General features: G+C 51.2%; 1 protein-coding gene across 3 annotated transcripts in view; it reads right to left on the reverse strand.

Moving 5' to 3' along the window:
* Window positions 1–22,227, reverse strand: part of HPSE2 (heparanase 2 (inactive)) — a 106,958-nt gene that overhangs the window by 6,147 nt on the left and 78,584 nt on the right. For all 3 annotated transcript variants that reach the window (XM_086899518.1, XM_086899519.1, XM_086899517.1), the window contains 4 exons: window positions 18,434–18,481; window positions 10,327–10,420; window positions 7,706–7,812; window positions 6,798–6,912 (listed from right to left, as the gene is read on the reverse strand). In XM_086899518.1, coding sequence (XP_086755644.1) covers window positions 6,798–6,912; window positions 7,706–7,812; window positions 10,327–10,420; window positions 18,434–18,481 — 364 coding nt within the window. The remainder of the gene's footprint in view (window positions 1–6,797; window positions 6,913–7,705; window positions 7,813–10,326; window positions 10,421–18,433; window positions 18,482–22,227) is intronic.

Below are 22,227 nucleotides of genomic sequence, written 5' to 3' on the forward strand. Positions count from 1 at the left end.
ACCTGAAGGCAGAGCCTTCCTGTGCCTCCAGAGCTCTCCTGTCTGGGATCCCTGATTTGTGGGCAGGAGGGGTGCTTGTGTTGAGTGAGCTGATGTGCAGAGCTCAGGGAGCCTCATCTTCTCAGCTCCATGGGACCAGTGAAGATGTTCAGGCTTTCCACTAGAGAGGGAAAGCCCAGAGGGTCCTACTTGATCTCTTGGCACATTTTACTTCATTGCAGAAGTTTTAGAGACTTCAGCTTTTGGAAATGAGGTTGATTAGGCAGACCCTGAGGCAGAACTATTAGCCCAGACCCTCCTGTCCACAGAGCCATCAGGAGAAGGACAGACGTTATCCCCTCTCTCTCTCCTAGAGGCAGCAAAGCAGCTCTGTTGCCCACCTGAATTTGTTCAGCTCTGTGCTGTCCACGTGTAAGAAAATATTTCCATAACCAGAAAACCAGAGTAAAAGGTCCATAGCCCTTCAGTCTCCTGGGGACTGTAACCAGCAAAGGCAGCTGAATTTCAAACAAGTAGGCTGTGAGCCTGTGGTGCACAATCTCCTCTGGCTGGGGCTGCCAAGGCATGGTTTTATGTTCCCAAGTCACCAGCAGCATCAGCTGGCTGCTGCTCACCCTACTGCGCTTCTTATTGCTTCTTCTCACTTCTGAAGCTTCCCAAGTTCTTCCCCTGTGCCTTACACTCCCTCGAGTTCCAGCAGCCTGTTATGGAGGGCTCCATTCCTGCACCCTCATCTGCTTTTTTCCACAGTCCAAGCAACCTGTGTGGAGATAAGGGCTGGCTGGTCTGAGCACCACAGGACAGAGGGCTTTGCTCCTTTATCCCTTTTATGAACCTGATGGCTTGTTTTTGGCAAAAGCATCTTACAGAAAAGTAGTGATTGTGGTTGTGAAGACTTGGAGGGATGGAGAAGCTGCCATTTCCCAGGGAGCCTGTTCCAGCAGTTACATATCCGCACTGTTAACAATCCCACTCCTTATTTTTGTCTTGAATTTGTCTGGCTTCAGCTTCCAACCAGTGGTTCTTGTTCTTTCTTTTTCCACTAGATTAAAGATGCTCAGCATCCAAAGCTTTCTCCCCATGGAGGTCCTTACATCCTGTTCAAGCCATAGCTGCTTGTTCCTCCAGCAAGGCTGGATAATGCTGCTTTTAACATTATCCCTGAGTTTTATGTGCTTCTTAAGTGGGAGTTCAAGGTTTTCTCAGCCAAAGCCTTTGCAAGGTCCTGTGACAAGCAGAGTGGGGCAGAGCCTCATCCCGAAGTGAACAACATTTTCTAAAGTCAAAATCATCAATTTCAGATACTAATGCTACCCTCTTGAGCTCTCATGCCCCCACCCTCAGGGACATGATCTGTTTGCTGTTTCGTGTGTGCCCCCTCCTTGTGTGGGTTCTGGAGAACTGAACAGTCTCCTACAACATTTGCTGCTGTATTGTGGAGTCTGTGAGTGAGCATGACAGGGGACACTCCAGAGACATCTGTGAATAGGGATCAAGGCTCCTTCTAGCCCCAAACAAGGGGGCTTCAAGTGGACTGACCTGCCAGAGGCTGGTGGCACTCGCAGGGGAGGAGGAGGCAGCACACAGAGATGCTGCAGCGAAGTGGCCCCTTGCCTCTTTGCTCTGTCCCTCCTGGGCAGGACAGACCTCTGCTTTGATCCTGACATCTCCACCTGTGAAAGCATAGCCAATGCTGACCAATCCCTTTTTTGCTGAGGCCACATCCCAGCAGGTGCCCCATCACCAGTCCTCTGAATCTGCTGACATCTCTGCCTGGGCATCTGTTGCTTTCACTGTCCTGATCCTCTTCCTTCCTTCTCTAATGGCTGCAAACACTTCATTTCACACCACTCTTCCCTGCGTTGTCTCATGCCTTTACATCTTCCTGCAACTTTCTCCTCAAGCAAGTGGTCTACAGCAAAATTCCTACTGTGGGAGCAGCAGCCACAGGAATTGCTGCCAGGCACCAGTGACACTGAGGGGACAGCCTGCCCAGGAAACAGGAAAGTGGTGAGTAGGATGTGACCCCTGCCTACTGCCCATCACAGCCTGGCTGCAGCCAGTGGCCTCCCCACCTTCTGGGATCTGAGCAGATGGAGGAACAGCCAAATCTCTCTTTTGTCATCACCTCTTCCTAACAGGGTCCAGGCGATGCAGGCTACAGGAAGGGAGCAGAGTGCCAGATCAGAGGGCTTGGAAACCAAATGCAATTTTTCTGTTTCCTGTTCTTCCAGAGCACCAATCCACTCTGGGAATGGTCTTTCTGTCCCACCTTATCCACAGCCCTGGGTTGGCTCTGTGACCAAGCTGGGCAGGTTTAGCACTAGCATGGTGCCTCTGGGAGATGTGAGCCATGGCTGTGTTCATCCTTCCAAGACCAACCTGCTGCTGCCGGTCCCAGATGGAGTTTGTCTCTGCCCCAGACTCCAGTGCAGGAGGAACAGTCTGGCTCCAGCTCTGCACATGTCTTGCAGCTCCAGTGGGTGGGTGCCAGAGCTGCAAGCCATAGCATGGCTTTGATCCATTTAAGAGTCCATGCATATGCACTTCAGAGACCTTTTTTCTGGTGCACCAAGAGGGAAAGGCCTCTTAACCCACTGTGACAGCAAGCAGAGTTGTAGCTGCTTTAAATCTGTCTCCTTGTTCACAGATACAACGATCCTCAGAGCTAACCTGGAACTCCTGGAAGGAGAACGCCTCAATCCTTGAGACATGATAGAAAGCACAAGGCGGTGGAGTGGATGCCCTGCTCAAACCTGCTTCAGGCAGTTGTGCCAAGGCTCACTGGGAGATTTCCACAGGGCACCATTTCCACTCTGCCCTTCAGCAGACCATGCTTTAGCTTGACATCTCATGGGAGAGCTTTTCCCCCATGCACATCTGAACTGCCCGGGATTTCATCCCTCCCATCTGTGGCCAAAGCAAACGTCCTCTAACGACAGTTCCTGCCAATCCTCGCCTCTCCCACGCCTTCCCTGTCTGCAGGCATCACTCCCACCAGAGTCAGTGCTCTAGCGTGCAGGGCAGATGGGGGTGCCAGACGCCTGCGCAGCACATTTACAGTCATCAGGAACAGCTTCCATGTGCGTGTGCAAGCTCCAGTGAACCTGCTCCCTGTCCCCACCCTTTGTCACTCCCAGACCTGTGGCCGTGTCTCTGCCTGCACGGCGCACCCTGCAGCCCGGCCCGGCCACCTGGACAGTGACCCGGAGCCGAGGGTCCCCGAGGAGCGGGGGGAACAGCAGCCACAGTCCCGCCCTGGCAGCTCGGCCGGCTGCGGGTGCGACTCTGCTGGCTGTGCGGGTGTGCGGCTCCCCTGCTGCCCAGGGTGGGGTTGGTACGGGTGGGTGAGGGCCGGCCCCGCAGCGCTGCCCGGGGAGGGCCGCAGAGGGACCGGCTGGCACCTTCAGCTGCGATTTGCAGCTCCTCCTGCCAAGGCAGCTCCGCTAACGAGAGCACCGGGGAGCGGGGACGTGCGGCAGGGAGCGGGACCGGGGGAGCCGCTCCTGGCACCTCACCCGAGGGCCCCTTGCCTCCCTGGACCTGGAAACTGCGGCGGCCCAACCCATTCCCGAGAGCGGAGGTGCTCGGGACGGGTCAGACGGACCTAGCAGGAGCCCACGGTCCTCCCTCCTCCAGGGCAGACAGTAACGTTCTTTCCCATCGAGTTCTCCTCAGTGCCTTTGGGCGAAGCCAAGGAGGTGAAAAATCACCTGCAGCATCCAAGCATCTGATCACAGCACCATTGGGCACAGACCTTCGCACTGCTGTGATGCTTTCTCAAGGACACCATCAATTCACAGGCAATATCATATTGTCTTCTACCACCACAGCTGAGCAGGCAGCCCCTGCTGTCGACTCACCCTTGATCCCTCCAGGACTTTCTCATCCTGCAAATGAATCTTATGTGCAGAAAAGAACTTTAAGTGTCTACCAAACTCAGTTTCTCACCGCCCATACTCGTTAGAGGAAGGTCCGTGAGGAGCCACAGGAAATGGAAGTCTGGTTTTCAGTTTTGGCTTTTCCACAGGGTTTGTGTTCCTCACACCCTGCCTAGAAATATGCCCAAGTTTTTTCTCTGCATAGATGTAACCTTACAGCATTGTACATTAAAGGAGCAGGAATCAATACCAAGGATGGATAAAAAAGAGTTGAGTACCACGATACCACATGGAAGAGCACTGAAAAACGTCTTTAGCATTCTGTAAGAATCTGAAGAGAAATCTCATGCCTGCCTGGGGTGAAATAAATGTATTGCTTCCCTCTGGACTGTTTCAGAGAGATATTAAGGAAAAGAGATAGAGTATGTACGTTGCATGCCTGAAATGATTCTAGAGGTACTAAATGCTGGATCAGCATTTCAAAGGCACTGCCCTGTGAAGAGTGAATATTGGTGCTGCTCCTGCCCTCCTTCCCTCCACTCCTTGCTCCCACACATGTACAGGTTTAAGTGCAGGCAGGCAGACTGATGTACCTGCAAAAAGCTTTATTTGAAGGGCTTCTCTGACTATTATACAGCTGACTGCCCCAATCACTCAGGAAGAAAAAGCACTTCAACCATATATAAAAATGTTATCTCAAAAATAACAAGGCCGTTAACCACTTGAGCTCAGAGGAGAGTGGACAGGCAATTCTGGCAACCAGGATGGGCACTCAAGCTGCCCTTGCATGGGTGAAGGACCTGGAGGAGCACACAATGACCGTATCTCTTGCAAGATGTCCCAAAAGCCACGAGATGCCACTTAGGTCATGAGTCAGCTGTGTGTGGCAAACCCAGCAGAGATGTGAGCATCTTCCTAATTTCACTGGGAAGCTTCAGTGCCCATTGGCCACACTGCTGCCACCTGAGACCATCTTCTTATTGGACAAGCAGGCATCAGCAGTGGCAGGGGAGGAGAAGGAGGTGCAAAGACTGCTATGGGGAGCCCAGGCCTGGCTCCCAGCTGTGATTGATGCCGTGGTGGTGTAGCCCTTCTCTCAGCAGGCAGCTGAGAGCTGCCTCACGCCCAGCCAGCGTGCAGAAACCTCTTTGTCATGGCAGCTAATGAGCAGATTGTATTTCACAGCGCCGCGGCCCCGCACAGGTACAGCCAGCAGCTTTTATCTTCCTGATAGCTCCCACGGGAAAGGAGCAGCCGCCAGCCCGCGGAGCAGGTCACAGCCCCGTCTTGCTGGGCTGTACGGTGTTTGCAGCTTTAAAGCCCTTTGTCGGTTTTCACCTGCCTGTGGCTCTTTGATAGCACAGGAGTGGAGGGAAAGGGGTTGTGGAAGCACCTGCCAGAGTTTGTGAGGAGCAGAGTTTGTGTGGTGGGATGTGGGATCAGTGCTGAAGCACATGGGAGAGTGAGGAAACAATCATGACAGCGACTGGCACCTAACTTATTGGGAGACTTCTCTTTAAAACAACAGCAAAATACAAGTTAAAGACTTCCATTGTGTTTAACAGCCTGGGGTTTATTCCTCTAACTCCTTCCCTGGCTTTAATCCCGTTCTGAACTGCACTCCTTCTCCAGCCGCTCTGGAGCTGCTGCTCCCCTGTGCCAGGAGAGCTGGCCATGGGTCATCCTCTACCCTGCTGTGCCAGGAGAGCTGGCCATGGGTCACCCTCTGCCCCAGTGTGCCAGGAGAGCTGGCCACAGCCATCTGCTACCCTCCTGCACCTGGCAGGCAGGAGTTGGCCTGCACCCATCCAGCCGGGAGCAATCCAGCGGGCCCTGACGCCCTGGGAAAGGTGGTGATGTGGCTTAGTCAGGAAAATTGGCTCTTCAGGAGAAATCCATCAAGTCCTAGCTGTGAGCTCAGGTTCATCTCGAACAAAGCTCAAAGCCCCCCAGGCTCCCCCCAGCCTGGCCCCCAGAGCTGGCAGGTATGCTTGCTGGGAGGCTGCATGTGGGAGCAGACCAAGGTGCCCCAGGAGGTACCCAGAGCAGTGCAGGCACCATGTTCTCTTGCTCACTGGCTTGCTCTTTGGAGCCAGCCTGATGTGCAGGGATGCTGTTGCAGGGATGCTGTTTTCATTGCCTGAGTAGGCAGGGCTGGCTGAGATGCAGCTTCCTCAGACTTTGCTCCCCTGCAGCCGCTCCTGAGATCCCAGCCCAGCATCAAGGGCAGGCTCACAGTATCAGGGCTGTGCACACCTCCAGCAAGGATCCCCAGCCCACTGGCAGTGTCTGCTGGGTCATGGACCAATAAATCCTCTCTAGGAGAGATGCAGAGCACCCAGCTGCTCTCCCAGGCTCTCTGCTTACAAGGCAGTATATTTACTAATGCCCAGAGGAAAAGGAAACCTGCTACTTTTAACAGGATTTTTTCATATGGTTTCCTTATCAACACCATGTGCTCTAGGAGCTCCCCTCTGCCCACGTGTTTCTCAAGAGTGAGGGATGTTGTGAGGCACTGATAAGAACCACAGCTCACTGTGACGCTTTCACCTTGGTTTCTAGAAATCTGAAGTCCTGGCTTCCCTTGGGCCAGCTCAGTGTGAGCGATCCAGCTGCCCTCCCCATCTGTGCCCCCAACTCACCAGCCTGCCCTGGAACCCCTCAGTGGTACCAGCCTCCCTCCTGTGCTACCAGACCTGGGGCATTAGATGAAGTTTCAGCTACAGAGGTATTGCTCTCTCATCTGCCTCCAACATTTGTTGCACCTGACATGAACTAACATCTCCTATTAAGACTGTAAGGAACAGATCTAGAAAATTCATCTCCCAGCACAGTTTAAAGAGGCCACAAGGAGAGAATCCCCCCAAAAGTGCAAGGAGAAGCCAGCACCAGCTTGACATCCTTGGGCAGACCTACCGGTAAGGGGTTGAAGTTCTGGTCCACCAAGTGGTTGTGGCCATGGTCGAGGAAGGAATGCCGCACCACCACGTCGATGCCCTGGCTGGCCAGCAAGCCCAGCGTGTTCAGCCACCTGGGGACAGAGGGAACAGAGCCAGGGCACCATGGGGGAACACTATGGGGGGACTGCCTGGTCCCACTGGCACAGCTGCTCTCATGCATCCGACCTGATCCCTGCTCCAGCACCTAAGCTGAAACCTCCAGATGGTTTTGTGAGCTGGGCATTAACTGGCTTCCACTACCCCTGCCCCAGCAAGTCTTCATGTCTCTTCCCCTGGTCCAGCTGTGCTAAACCTATATATCCCAAACTGTGCCTGAGCCCCTGTGTGCACCCCAATATCTCAGCCCTGTGCCCAGAGCCTGGGGTGCTCCCCCAGCGTGCCATCCCTCTGCACTCCCTGTCTGAGCAGGGAGGATCAGACCTTTGCACCGGTCTATTTTCTCACACTCCTGGGCAAGATGTTCAACTCACAGCCTGCCACAGCCCTGATAGCCCAGGCATGTCCCTGTGCCCTGTGTTTCCCTGCAAAGCTTAGATAATATTCCTCCATCTTTTGTGATCACAGCCATCTCTGAATATCAGAATTGGGGCTTTGCAGCAGGATATCCAGGCCACAGGGCTGTGCCAGTGGACAAGCCCCAGGAGCCAGGAATGCTTCAAAGGAGAGAAAATGGAAAGCAGAGCTGAGGAGGGGTAATAGGTATGAAATGGAGAAATTAACAATAGTCAGGCTGCTAGGGAGTACTGAGGGGGTCTCTGGGCCTGGAGCTTGCCCTCTTCCAGCTGCAGCGCCTTTGCAGCACCTCAGCCTGCAGAGCCCACGGGGGTGGCAGTGCCCTGGTGCTGGGAAGGCAGCGTCACTCACAGGAACCCAGCTGCGTACGAATCGGAGAGGTTGTTCATGCCTCCAGCTGAGGTCATGCCAACACCTTCCAGCCAGATCTTCTTCCCTGGTGTGTACGTGTTCACTACCTGCGTGAGAGACAACAGCAACCACAGTTACTCTGGCAAACCTGTGATTTAAAGCCAAGCATACATCTCTTGTCTCATGGGAAGGCTTGTGGAGACCTTCGGTGATGGTGCTGCTGGACAGTCAGCACCTGCCTGGCCATGGCATGTCACTCCGTGTCTTTACCTTGGCTGGGTGGTGGGAGATATTCCTCACTCTTTCCTGCTACTGCCATATGTGCACCTGCATCTTCTGGAGCTGCTCCCAAAGGTACTCTCATGTTCCCAGTTGCAGATCCTGCTCTTCCCCTGTGCTCTCCCCGTGCACTCTGTCTCACAGACTGCCCTCTCATGTCACCTTAGCTCTCCGTACCCCCTTTCAAAGTGGTTGCCAGCCATGGGTAGCCCCCAGGCACCAGAGGCCCTGCAGTGTGGGAGCACTGGGCCACATAAGGGAGCCCCATGGATTAAAGGTGTGTGGGCACTCAGGGAGAAGGCAGTGGCATTCCTCCAGCCACAGGCAGCAAGTCCCACAGCTGAGCAGGGGCTGCTCTGGCACCTGAGAGCCCATGGCACAGGTAGAACATGCTGGCCCACCCCTTGCAAGGCTTCAGCCGGCAGTGCAGACAGCTGAGAGATGCCAGATGGGACAGGACTGCTCAGATGGCCAGAGCTGCCCTCTCCCAGCCTGAGCAACCTTCGGCACCACACCCTGTCCCCTCTCCTGCAATCCCACTTCTCCAGGCTGGGTGACAAGCTCCCAAGACCAGATGTCTGCAAACCCAGCGGCCCCCGGAACGCTCTGCACAGCCTGATGGATCCTGCCCCATTAGTGAGGAGAGCTGGAATGTGCTGGATGGACTGGGATCCCTCAACGATGTTAAATACGCCAGCTCTGGGCTGCCTCCCACTCACAGCCTGTGAGAGTCCACAACCCTGACTGAAGCCCCAGAGGTGTTGGCATCCTGCCTGTAATTATCTAAGCCCGCCACCTTCCCCGGTCGGAGAGGAAGCAATAAAACAGGGAAGTGGACAAGTCCAGCTGCTCTAATCAGCCCCGGCAGGATGCACGGACTCAGAGCCAAGCTGGAGGCTATTAGCACCCAGTGCTGTGCTTTTGCTCAGCCACACTGGCATTCCCAGGAGAGCTTTCCCCAGCCCTGCCCTGTGCAGGCCAAATTCTGGCCCATGGCTGTGAGGGTTGCCCTGAACTGCACTAAGGGCAGCTCCTTGCTGCTTCTGGTCTGGGAATGGATGGAGTCCCACTCCATTCCCAGCAGGTTCTGACCTGCAGCAGAGGTGGGACACGTCACCACTTTTGGCAGGCTATTATACCTCTGGGGGCTGGGTCAGCTGGTGTCTCTTGCTTGCCCCACAGTGATTCCACTATGCCATGCCTCCCCCACAGCAGGAATATCATCCACATATGTGGATGACTCCCAGCTTGTGCCAGAGGGCTCAGCAAGCAGCTTCTCTCCTCCAGCTTTGCTGCCTGACCCTCTCATCCCCTTTCCCAGGGCCTCTTTGAGTTGTTTACTCATTCTATGGTTTCTCCCTGCAGGAATTACAAGTGAGACATTGTGGTGAGTGGTAAGATTTGAAAACCTAGACAAGACAGATGGATAGACATCTCTTCTAGTCCCTAAGGCCTTTTGTGCTCACTAGGTGTTCCTTATTTCTTCCAGGACTGACATCTGAGTGTGTCAGTGTCAGCCCTGGCCCCTCTATCAGGCAAAGCAGGGGGACCCTGCAAAGCCCCTGCCATGTATCCCATTGTTAGAGATTGTTAGGAGCTGGGTCCCTGGACCAGTGAGGAAAGGAGCACTCACGAGCCAGGCAGAGCCATGGACTCTCACACCACAGCCCAGCAACAGCTGGGTTTTTTGACACAGTCAAAACATGATCATAAGGGAAAAAGGACACTAGTTCATATCAGTCACAATTCTCTACCAGTGAGAATCACTCTGGGAATGCAACTGTCACTACTTTGCAAGCAGCATTTCCAGGCACTGTGAGCAAGTGGGGCGAGATGTGGTGGTAGGATCCCCCTCCTGAACAGACATGGCACCAGCTATGCCCAGGAAGGTTTGGTCCCACCTGCCTGCTCGCTCCTGTCCTTGTTCTGGGGAGCAAGTCCAGTTTCACCCTCATTACATGCTGCTCCCTTGAAGAACAGACAGATGGGAGACCCAAGCCAGTCAGCTGCCTCAGCAGGGCTTTGCACGGTGTTTGCTCCAGCCGTGTGCATCCAGCCTGTGTCCCAGCACACCTGCACAGCCCACGCTGTGCTGCAGCCTGTGGCCACTTCCCTCAAAACCCACTGCACATCCCACCCTGGGGCCAGGCTTTCTGCTGCCTGGAGTTTCACCCCATGTCCTGAATGAGAGCTGGCTGCATTTTCACTGGGAGCACGGGGCCCAGCAGCCCTCTCCCTGCCCACCCCACCCCAGCTCCCCTGGGAGTGTGTCGATGCTGAGCCCTGGCCATGAGGCAGGCGTGGTGTCCCCTCACCCCTGCAGACTGTTTGCACTTGCTCACCTTCTGGATTTTCCTGATCTGGTCTGAGAGTGTGTCCAACAGGCGTGTTTTCAGGAAGTCTGTCACTTTGGCCACTCGACCATCAATGTAGTAACTGGAAGGAAAATAAGAAGACAAGGTCAGACAGCTGGAAGTATCTCTGCCCCCAAACCACATCCTCCTGTTCTGCTGCTGTCCCATACCAATAAGCTTCCTTTGCTCTAGGGGAGTCCCTGCTTGCACCCTGTCCTGTCCTGGCCCTCTGGTCATGCCTGTGTGGCAGATGCCTCAGTCTCCAAAACAGGATGTAAGGTGGACACACCCTGAACACTGGGAATCCTGCACTTCAAGGACCATGGGAAGTTTTGCAATTTCTTAACTTTAGCTGGTGAAACTCTGGGGCCAGTATTCTAAAGGCTGGGAGCAAAATGCCCCTGCAAAGGCTTTGGAGCACTCTTGCACAACCTGCACCTTCCTTGATTGCTCTTCCTGAAAATTCCACAGCTCAATCTCCCTGTCAAGAAATGTTGTGGCTGTTACCAGTGGAGGAAATCCTGCTCTCACAGAAATACCTTCTGGCCTATGAATGCCAGGGAGTTTCCCATACAGGGGGCTGATTCCTGCTCTCCATGTGCTTGATTTTATGAAGTACAGCTACAGTTCTGCCCATAATGATGTGAATCATCTGTCTCTAAGTGTGAGAGGAAGGCTCTGAAATGTCTCACTGCTGTCTCCTCGCTCTGGGACATTTTGTGCTGACTGCACATACCCTGTGCCTAGAGGTAATCCCAACCTGCTCCTCCTGAGGAAGTTTTGGGCTGTCACCTCTCCTCCATGCAAAGAGAAATTGCAGCCCTCGTACATCTCCCAGGGGCTCCTGCCAATCTTGCAGGGAACAGATGCCTGCTGCAGTATGCACTGGCATATCCCTGGGCCAGCCCTTTTCCTGATAAATAGGTTTTGCAAGAGAACCTTCTCCCAAATCTGCATTGTGCATCAGCCACTCACCACAGCAAGCCCCAGAGTATGTCAGAGCCATGTTGGGGGGTGGAAGTTCCCAGGAACAGCAGCAGCTCTGGCTGGGGCTGGTGGAGCTTAGTCGTTGCCTCCCATCCCTCACAGGATCTACATCCACTCAGATTTCACCAGAGTTACACAGACCCTTCTCCCCCCCCGCAGACCCCAGTGCAGCTGTGGGTGCTGGGATGCATAACAGGCCTAAGACCTGGGCTCTGGAGGAAGGTGCATTCACCTTTCCAGGGCTGCTTTCTCCATGACATGCGTCTCATCTGCACCAGTGAGCAGCTGTAGCAGTGGTGGTGGCTGTTTCACTTGGGTGCTGGAATGCAGGAGCATCCTCAAAGGATGCTGTGGGCTAACCCAGCCTCAGACAGAGCACCTGGCACATGTGCAACATGCACAAGTGCTTGGAGAGGATTTTTGTGTCTCCCCACTCCAAGTCCCTAACTGTCCCAAAGCAGAATTCTATTACAGGCTCAACTTGCAAATGCATTCAACGAGAGGAACCTCCTCTGTCAACCCTCCCCTGGGTGTGCAGTCCCAGCTGTGTCCCCAGAGGAGCCCGGGAACATGCCAGGCACACCCCAACACTGTGTGACCTGGGCAAGGAGGCAAGAGGCATTTCTGTATATCCACGGTGACTGGAAGGTGCTAAGGGCAGAGATAATCTCCAGGGAGAATTTAGGAAGTGTTCAAAATCGTTCCGATCACTTACACGCTATCGAACCACTGGCTGCTGGGAGGAGAGCAGATCTGTGAGCAGCAGGCAGTGGTGGGGTTTACACAGATTACTTTTTAAGACAAAATTACAAAGCAGTGCTCTCTGGGGATGGCAGATGTTTGGATTTTAGCACTGCACTTAAAAATGGAACAGAAATTACTTTTTCAGACTGCTGTGGACTAAAAACCCCATCACCTGGGCTGAAAACTGGCTGAAAGACGTAAAAAAAGGGTTGAATTCACAAGGAAAAGATGGAGTTAGGTAGACTTCAATCTGTGTATGACCCCTCCAATCCATCAGGTTTTCTGCAGGGTTTAGCCCCTTGCCCAATATCGTCCCAGAACTCCTCGGAGAGCAAAGACAAGCTTGCACCTCCTTATCACCTCATTCAAGCACAAGGTGTGCTCTGACATGCAGCTCCACTGCCAAGGGGAGAGGACCAGCAGCAGACCCAGAGGAGCCTCTGCTCCCCCAGAAATCACGTGGAGGCAGCCTGGGAAGGTGCTGTTGTGCTCAGCCCAGACCCTACAGGGAAGAGAAATACCCAGGAATATGTGCCATGGTCACTTGTTTTGGTTTTTTTTTGACACCTTCATTAATAACCCAAATAAACAGAGACTGGTAGAGGCATGAAGGCAGAAATTAATTATCAGTAATCATGCTTCAGTATCAAGAATTCTTGGTAGCATATTTCCTGGTGGTGAAGAGGGGAACACTTCAGCTTTGGGTGTGTAAACAGAGCAGGAAGACAATTACAAGCTTCAGTAAAATGGGAAAGGATGTCTTGCAAATCTGCCTGGGAAGTCCTCAGATGCCAACAAGTGGTTTCATCCTCCTCAGTCTAGGAAAAAGGGAAAATGGCACCAGTTGCACAAGGCTTGTGAGGAAGAGAGAGGAACTGAGGTCTGTGCTGATACCTGGCTGCAGGTTGGGTTTCCAGCTTGATCTTATTGAGTGAAGGACACTTCCTTTTGGCAGCTTTAACTGTCAATATAGGCAGTATAGAAATCCACAAAATGCAAACAACTGTCAGGCCTTTAAAGCAGGAGAAGAGCTCATTAGGCGTGGATTATTCCTTGGAGTACAGGCTGCAGCTTTGCTAATATTTACAATGACTCAGTGCACTTGACTTTAAAAAAAAGAAAACAACAACCTAAAACAGTCACAACTCTTCAACCTCCAAAAAATCCAGCAGCAGCTGCAGAGATATCCAGCACTGACAAATACCTCCCCAGGCAGCTGACCTGAGCCAGCCCGGGGTCCGTGGCACTCACGTCCTCCTCTGCCAAGTCCAGCAAGGAGATGAACGGACAGACCCTCCCCAGCATGGGCAGGGGTCTCTGTCAGCCACCGCTCTGCAGAGCACATGTAGCTCTTGGACAAGCTGTTTGTCTCCAACACAGGCTGACAGTTCTTCCAGTGGGCTCTGGGTATGGTACAGCAACAGAAATTGGCCCTAAAGCCTAGGAGATAGCAGCATGCACACCAGGAGCACTGACCATGCTGTTTCTCTTAATTCAGGACAGAACAGATATGAGAGCTGGGCTATGCGTGCGCACACACACACACACACACACACAAACATATATTTATAGAGCTGGGCCATTGTGTCCCCTAGTTTGATGCCACCATCTCTAGGAATAGGCAGTCTGCAAGAACATGAGAAAAGACAGACAAGAAAAAGAGAGATCTAGCAACTAAATCCCAGATGAAACATACATCTTGAAGCAAAGGCCATGTACATCTACTTTAGGGTGCCCTAGTATACTTGGGATGCCTTTTATACAAAGCTGAGACAAATTCTCCCCCTCCACTTACATTACCCCATTTCTAAAATCATCATTTGACTGTGCCATAGAAACCCAGGATAGGATCAGTGCACTTTGCAGAGAGAGATGTGACTGGGCTGCTCCAGAGGTGGCCAAACCAGAATGGTGCGGGGGAAGGATTCAGCCAACAGCTGGGCAAGAATTTATGCCAGTGCTAGGAAATGAACCACCCCAATTCCTGACCTCCATCCTTGGATGGAAATGTAGCATGGGACAACGATGAGCTGAGAACAGTAGTGAGGCAGGGCTGAACACAGAAATGCCCTTGTTCTTGAGCAGGCTGCAAGGCCAGGATGCACACAGCTCCCCACTGCCTCCCAGAGAGGGACAGTGCCAGGCACCGGAGCACTTGAGTGATTCAGGGGCTGGCTACATGTCTCTGTCCTCTCACCTCCAGGTCTAGTGTTTACATTTAAAATGGTTTTCTGGCAAAATCCATGATTTGCTGCATGGGACCATAAGCATTGTACTGTGTTTAATGAAGGCAATGCATTGACTCCTGGGCAGCTGGTTTCACTTACATCCTCCTTCATTGTAAAGAGAAACCTTTGCCCCTATTATCTGACCTCTTCTTCTGTTGCAGTTAATTACATTAAAGCCCACTTCCCAAAGCTCAGGAATTTCCGGATCTACTTTGTTGCCTGCTGCTACAAGGAGAGTCTGCTTGGAATTAGGGCACCCTCCTGCCAGGGATGCTGAGTAGGCAGATCCTCATGGTCAGCATGACACCCTGCTGCCACTGCAGCTGTGAAACTGAGACACCTCTGCCGACACATGGCCCTGAGCCGTGAGCATCTTCCCGAGGAGAGGGTGTCCGCAGCGCGGGACGCGGGGCAGCCACGCCGCTTCTCCTGGAGAAGGGATGCAGGATGTGAGCTGCCCCTTCCAAAGACCTGCAGGTACAGATGAGAGGTGCTGCCCACCTGCAGCCAGCTAATAAATGTATTGGTGAAGAGTGTCTGGGGGTTGTCCTCTGGCCCCAAAGGCACAACTCGCACCTGCAATTTTCTCTGCCTGTCCCACCACTGGGAGCCGTCCCTGGCCTGTGCCATCTCCCCAGCCTTGCCCTGGCATTGCCTGGAAATGTGCTGCTGACCAGGGTCATGTGCTGCCAGGAACTGTTCCTTCCATCAGACAGTGAAGAGGATTGCAAACCCGTGGGCAGAGCTGTGCCCTGACCAGGTTTGTTTGCAGGTTGAAGTGGGTTTGACTTTAAAATCACCACACAGGTGCAAATAGATCAGAGGCTCCTTTCTGCAGCCCCTTCCTTCCAGCCTGTGAAGACACTGCATTCAGAGTGCTCACAGGAGCAGGCTGATGTGAGCTCAAATACATACCCTTACATATACACCCTTGTATATATATATATATATATGTGTATGTGTATGTGTATGTGTATGTGTATGTGTATGTGTATGTGTATGTGTATGTGTATATGTATATGTATATGTATATGTATATGTATATACATACAAGTTCTCTCCTGGCACCTTTGGGAAATCTGTCCTGTTCTGCTCAGTAGTAGATGAGCATCTCCCCCTGAATACTCAACATGACTTGGCCAGAAGAGATGTCACCCAAACCAAGCCAGGCAAAAGCATTTTAAGCAACATCTCACACATGCCTGTGTGGCTGGCACCTCTGATTTGCCACACAGGACAAGTGACTTTGTGTCTTGGAAGAGAAGGTGGCATTCTCCAAGAAGCCACGGGGACAGATGTCTGCTGGTTTTGAAGATGCAAACATTTACTTTCCCCATAAGTATTAGGGATTTGTGTTTCAGAGGCAGCATTGCATGAGGATTTTCCCATTAACCATGACAAACTTGGAGCTGTGTGCAAGACTTCAAATGGAAATCCAGTTGTGCAGACTGAGAGACTGTGCCCAGGGATGCAACAGGGCACAGCTGCAGGTTTAAGTGGACAATGAATCTTCACCATGTGTGAGGACACCAGCACAGAGCAAAGAGATGGCTGTGGGGAGGATCCTGAGCAGTGGAAACCCACATCCAAAGGCTGACAGGGTCTGGGTTTCCTCATAACCAAACATAACAATCTAAATCACCAGAGTAATGCCAAAGCTCTTGGAGCCACTGTCACACCCTCCTTTAGAGGAAATTCCCTGAGCACTTTGAAGCTATTCACACATCCCTCTCCAGCAACACTTTACTTCTGAAGAGGGAGGCACACATGCTGAGTTTTGTTATGTATCTAAGTGAAACCACACTCAGTTGAGTGAGTGAGACTCACTGGTGAGCTGCTTATTTCTACCCAGTGTCATTTTTCTATCAATTATATTTCAGATATATTCTGTTTTCACACAGAGAATAGGGCTCCTTGCAATATATTCCCTTCTCAATTCCCTTTCTGGACTGAGCACAGACTTTTCAAAGGAATAACAGATTTGACAAATTTATAACCAATATCCCAGGAGAACGTTAGGGTTTGGAACTGAAATACTCATACTTGAAATTAGACAGCAGTTTAGTTTCCTGCTAATAATTTTCTTCTTGGATACAAAGGAACTTGTTTTGTTTTGTTTTGCTGTTTGGAGCAGAAGGATGAGACACTGTTTTGACATTTATTCATAAACAGTACAGAAGCCCAGCTCAGAGCTGTGGCCATTGCCAGTCCTCACGGTCAGATACAATTGCTATCTCCAGAGCTGCAAGCCCTGGCTGGGGGAGAAGCAGAAACACTGCAGTGGAAATGGGTCAGCAGGCAGCAGCTCAGCTCTGCTGACCCTTGTGGGGAGCTGCACCAGCCCTCCCAACCACAAGCTTCTGCTGCAGCACCAGATCTGACAAACACTTCAGACTGATCCTATAAGAAAAGGTTTCAAGGCAGCCATGCAGGCAGATTCCCTGCACACCAGATGAAACTCCACATCTGAAGCCTGGAAGATTGTTCCTTCAACTCATCCAAGGGCTTGGCCCAGCCATCAAGCCCTGTTGCAGAAAGCAAATTCCTGGACTAAGTAAATGAGATCAGCACATCGTGTAATCATGAAAAGCAAATTCCCAGATGAGACATAGATCATCATTGCACAGCATGAGCCTGTAAGTAACACAAATCCTGCTCCAATTCCTCTGCTACCCCACTGTCCCCCTTGCAGCAAGCTGCTGCTGCCTGGCAGGGAATGGGACTAACAGGTTGCTGGTCATGTCTGGTGCTATAAACCCCTCTAAGATGCCAACAGTTGCATCTGCAGAAGCCTCCGAGGTTAACATGACGACACAGAGACCGTGGGTGCAGTTGCAAGAAAACCTCGTGTGTTAAACCCCCTGAGCTCTATTTGAGAGCAGGTCTCCAAAGGGCCTTTACAAGCCTCACTAGAGCACTTCAGCAAAGCAGCCCAAGCACCTCATGGAGGGTCATTGTGAAGAATCAGCTTGGGAACAAGACCTGTGGGCAGCATATTCAAGCACACCCTGGAGCTGAGACCCTGGCTCCCATGCTCAGGCCAGTGTCCTGTGTGGGAAGTATAACCCAGCATGACAGCAAAACCACTTTTTCTGAGAATAGAATGGTCTCACCATAGTTTATTCCCTCCAGTGGATACTTGTCTCTGAAACATGTCCTTTCTGTGGTAGGGGAGAGTCCTTCTTGCCCCACAAAACCTCTTGTATCAGTTTTGGTGGTCAGTGCTGTGCTTGTATGGTGCCTCACCTTTGCACTGGTGTTTGCAGTCCCACTGCAGAGAGCCACAGCCTGCAGGGGAGCCTACCTCTGGCCACATCACGCAAACCAGGCCAGGTGGAAATAAAAGGAACAAAATAGTTTTTGGATTTTCCCTCAAATAAGAAAACCTCTCCCTTCACATGGTGCTTGTTACACCCAGTGCTCAGCTCAGAGCTTCCTTTGCTCTTTTGAAATGTAGCATTTGTAGGACCAGGAGGAAAAACAGGTAACAGCATCTCTCTCAGCCTCAGCTGGGCCAGGATCTTGGATGTTCATCCCCTCTTAACTGATACCTGCTGCTGGGGCTCCACCTGGATGTAGGACACAGCTGTGTGTCTGTGGACACCCTGACAAAGCAGAGTGGGGGCTGGGGCATTATGTGTTCACCATTGGACTGAGGTGCCTCTCCCTTGTCTGGACAAACCAGTTTAGATTCAGGCCAGTGGGCAGGAGGAGACAGTGATTGGGGTGAAAGGAAAAGGGCTTTCAGATAGTCCCATACATCTGTGACATGTGGCTTTTGTCTCCTTGTTGTTCCTGCCCAGGCCACCCCCGGAGCTGCCTGTCCTGCCAGCTGCCTCTGGAGACTCAGCAGTCCAGTTCAGGGCTCTGTTTCCAGCAATCTGGCAGGCCAGGTTTGCAGGCAGTGGGATTTCTATCCTGTGTCTCAGCTACAGAGGTAAAGGTTATTACATCCACTCCTGTAATTGTTTGAGAAGCTCAAGAAAGAAGGGCAGAGCCCCCTTCACCTGATTAAGTTCAGCAGGGCAGAGGAGGTGGCTGTAGCACATCTGCCCCTTTGACACATCAGCTCTGTTCCCAGCATCTGTGATCACTGCACTGGGTGCTGGAAAATAGAAGGAATGGTGAATACCTACTGTTGCCAGGTAACAGCATCCACCGTGCCACCAGCCACTTTCATGAACCTGTGGGAAACAGAGGAAGAAACCAGATAAACCCAGTGTTGTCACAGGGGAAATCCTAAAACAAACAATGCTCACCCTACATCACGAGATACCAAAGGTGGCCACTGTACCCACAAACACTTTCTAATGAAGCCTTTGTGTCCTTAAATAGAAGGAATAAATTCTACTTAACACAAATGCGTGTAGGAAGCACATCTGAGAATAACAAAGTGAAACCAAACCACCAGCAGAGCTCTGGCCATCATTTTAGAGCAGGTAGGGAGAGCTTTTGGAACACAACAACCTTTCAGGAACACAACAACCTTTCAGGAACACAACAACCCTTCAGGAACAAGATCTTGAGGTATGTATTAAGTTCTGTGACTTTAACAACACTAAACAGCAATTAACATGTTTTAAATGTCCATCTTAAAAGGAGGTACTTCTTAGCCCCCAGTATGTATTTAATCTGAGGAACTCTTTGCCGGGATTCAAGCAAGGACTGGAAAATGGAAGAAAATGGAAATAAAACTCAGCAAAGCTATTAGGTGCAAAAATGCCACCTCCTGCTCAGGAAGCTCCTGAAGAAGGGAGGAAAAGCTGGACTAATACTGCTGAGTGCTTTCTATTTTTTGACTCTTTCTTTGGCACTGGCTATTAGCAAACTGATGGGATTCTGACCTAGGTTTTGGTTTATTCCATTCCTATGCCTCACCACAGCACTTCCATGGACAAGGTTAAAGTCAGTGATATATGGCTATTATTCTCCTGATGGCTTCTGACCTGACTAAGAAAATACCTCTTCCAGACAGCTCCTGTTTGAGTCAGACTTGTGGCCACACAGGTCCACCCGCTCACACTGCCAGCCCCCAAACCAAAGCAATTCCTAATCTTGGGCACCACATGCAACCACACAGGAGGAGCTGGTAGCTGCAGTGGTGACTCCCTGGCTCCCCAGCCCAGCAATCCAAACAGCACCTTGGAAAACTGCAGCTCCCACGAGGAAGCCCAAGCAGTTCTGATATTCCTATGTTTAGGGGCACGGATATGGAAACACAGAAAGGCTTGCTCCAACTGGACAGGCACGTTGTCTGTGCAGGAGTGCAACGTGCACTGCGTGGCTGATGCATTTTGGAAGTGATAATGCACACACATGACAGGAGACATTTGCCTGAGCTCATGAATATGCTGAGAAAGGAAACGATGCTGTATTTTCTTGGGCTGCTTTTGATGCACAAGGATCCCGGGAACACGGCAGCAATGTCACAGCTGTCCCAACTCCACACTGGGGTGAGTGGTGCTGGGTCCAGCGACCCCAAGGAGAGCCCCATGGCCGAGGGTAGGGAGAGGGAAGGTTTGTGAGGAGAGACCATCAGACTGTTTGTCATGGTAGGGACGAGCAGCAGCTTTCCAGCACATGAGCCTCTAATCAGGTCTGAAACAAGAGCAGCAAGCTTCAGGCTAAATATAGCTCGGAAATGATCATTCTGACTTTAAATTAATGACCATGGTCAATTATAGACTGGGACAAAAGGGCAGCTGGACCCCGTGGAGCATAAGAGGATGCTGGCAAAGGCAGCAATAATAAATCCCTGCAGACAGAGAGGCAAGAGATACAATTAGAAATGGAAAAACAATAACATGCTGTAAACTCCTGTAGCACTGATGCATCCCCGATTCTGCTGCCCTGCAGTGCTCTGAGCTCAGCTCCCAGGCTCTGTAAAAGATGCAAAAGCCTTTCTGAAATGCTTTTACATCTCTCTTGAGGGTCAGGCCTGGAAGACCAGTGGCAATTCGATGGTTGGGGAGAGTTCCTCCCCAGCTGAGCAGGGGGAGAATGTCAGCTGGGTGACAAGTGCAGGCATAGGGAGAGGTGTGAGCTCCCCACAACTCACACTGGTCACCTGGAAAAAAGAACATTTTGTGAATATTGCTGAGGAGGTGTTGCTGCTGTATAAAACTAAGTGTGCAGAAATATGCCAGAAGAGTCAAAAACCCTAGCCCCCAGGTTTTAAATTCTCTGTAAAGGAGCTGCTGCGTAAAATATAATGCACAAAGTCTATAAGAGTGAACTAATGAACTCTAAACTGAAATTATGAACACAATCTGTATTGGATTTGAAGATCAATATGTTGCAATTGGATTTGAAGATTAGCCCAACTTGTTTCCTAACCTCAAATGCTTCACAGTCTGGCTGGAAGTAAACCATCCTGGACTTTATTGTATCACCCCTTCAGGCTCAGCTTGGTACTCTCCCCTCACAGACCAAAACCATGAGCAGACCAAGCTTAAAGGGAGAAGCTCTCTGGTTTTGCTTGCCATTTCCACAGGGCCTATAGCCCCGTTGAAGACACACCTAGAGTTGTCCTTGAGCAGGGACTGAAAAGCAAAGCAAACCTTTATTATAACCTCAGGAGCAGCAGAAGCAGGACGTCCATATACCCCATCTCCCATGTCTCTAGGAAGCTACTTGGCCTCTCGATAAAAAGTTCCTGAGAAACTGTTCTAGGGGACAGGCATCACTCAGGCAGCACAGTGCAGACCAGAAACAGGACAGAAAAGCCTTGGCTTGCTTAGTGCTCTATAACAGCAAGATAAATCAGTTAGTTCTGGTAATATTAAAATCTTATGGTGAAACATACATATCTAGATCAAATTTTCTCTTCCATGTCTGTTTTTCCTTCTTTCTGTTTTCTTCCTTTTGTTGAGATTTTTGCAAGAGAAAGTTCCTGGTAATTCTTCAAGTCCTGCCTTTAGAGCTGGAGTTGTTCCTGGAGCCCCCCAGATGTCTTGGGCAATGGTCTCTACGCTCCAGAGGGAACCTAGAGCAGCCCAGCAGCCAGCTGTGGTACTGCAGGAGTAAGAGGTGAAAGCCTAGGGGATGTGAAGATGCAGTAATGCACAGGTATCCAAATATCCTTGTTTTAGGAACAGGGATTTAACTAATCCCTTTATTCCTATAGCACCTCTGCTGCTCCACCCACAGATTTTGAGGCCAGTGAAGATCCATACAGTCAAAATGACCAGTGGTGGTGGCACATTTTCATTTGGGATTTCCATGTGTGCAGCCTGGTGCCGGCACAGCAAACCAGACACTTCTGGGAGAGCTCAGATCCCTGCACATGTGCTGCACAGATGGGCTGGGCTGGCACAGTAAATTTGCCATTTTCCTACACACCAGGGTCTCTCTGTGAGCACCAGTGTGCACTAAGTCCCTTCCAGGAGCAGTGGGACAAGTTCAGCCCATGCTGAGCAAAAATATTCAGAAGGGTGGCAGCCCCAACAGCTGTCCATGTAATACCCCTGGCTGGATTTCCATATATCAGAAGCCTGGGCACATGCTAAAATCATCAAGAAAACTCTTTGAAATCTTCTGGGGCAGCATTTCTAGGTGTGAAAGCAGAACACATCAGAGACACATAGAGGAATAGGAATCTTGGGTAGGGGGTTTTTGATTTTGAGGATGAGACCATGTCACTGAGCTTGGTAAGGACATCTAAGTGACAGATGGTAGTTTTAGATTAGGTATTAGCAAGAAATTCTTCACTGTGAGGGTGATAAGGCACAGGAGCACGTTGACCAAAGAAGCTATGGATGCCCCATCCCTGAAGTGTTTAAGGCCAGGCTGGATAACCTGGTCTACTGGAAGGTGTCCCTGCCCATGGCAGGGGGCTGGAACTGGATAATCTCTAAATTCCCTTTCAATCCAACTCATCCCATTACTCTGTGATTTGTCCATTTTCTTACCCTTGCAGCTGGCTCCGTGC

The sequence above is a fragment of the Cyanistes caeruleus genome, chromosome 8, assembly GCF_971803275.1.
Source record: "Cyanistes caeruleus chromosome 8, bCyaCae1.hap1.1, whole genome shotgun sequence".
Taxonomy (NCBI): Eukaryota; Metazoa; Chordata; class Aves; order Passeriformes; family Paridae; genus Cyanistes; species Cyanistes caeruleus.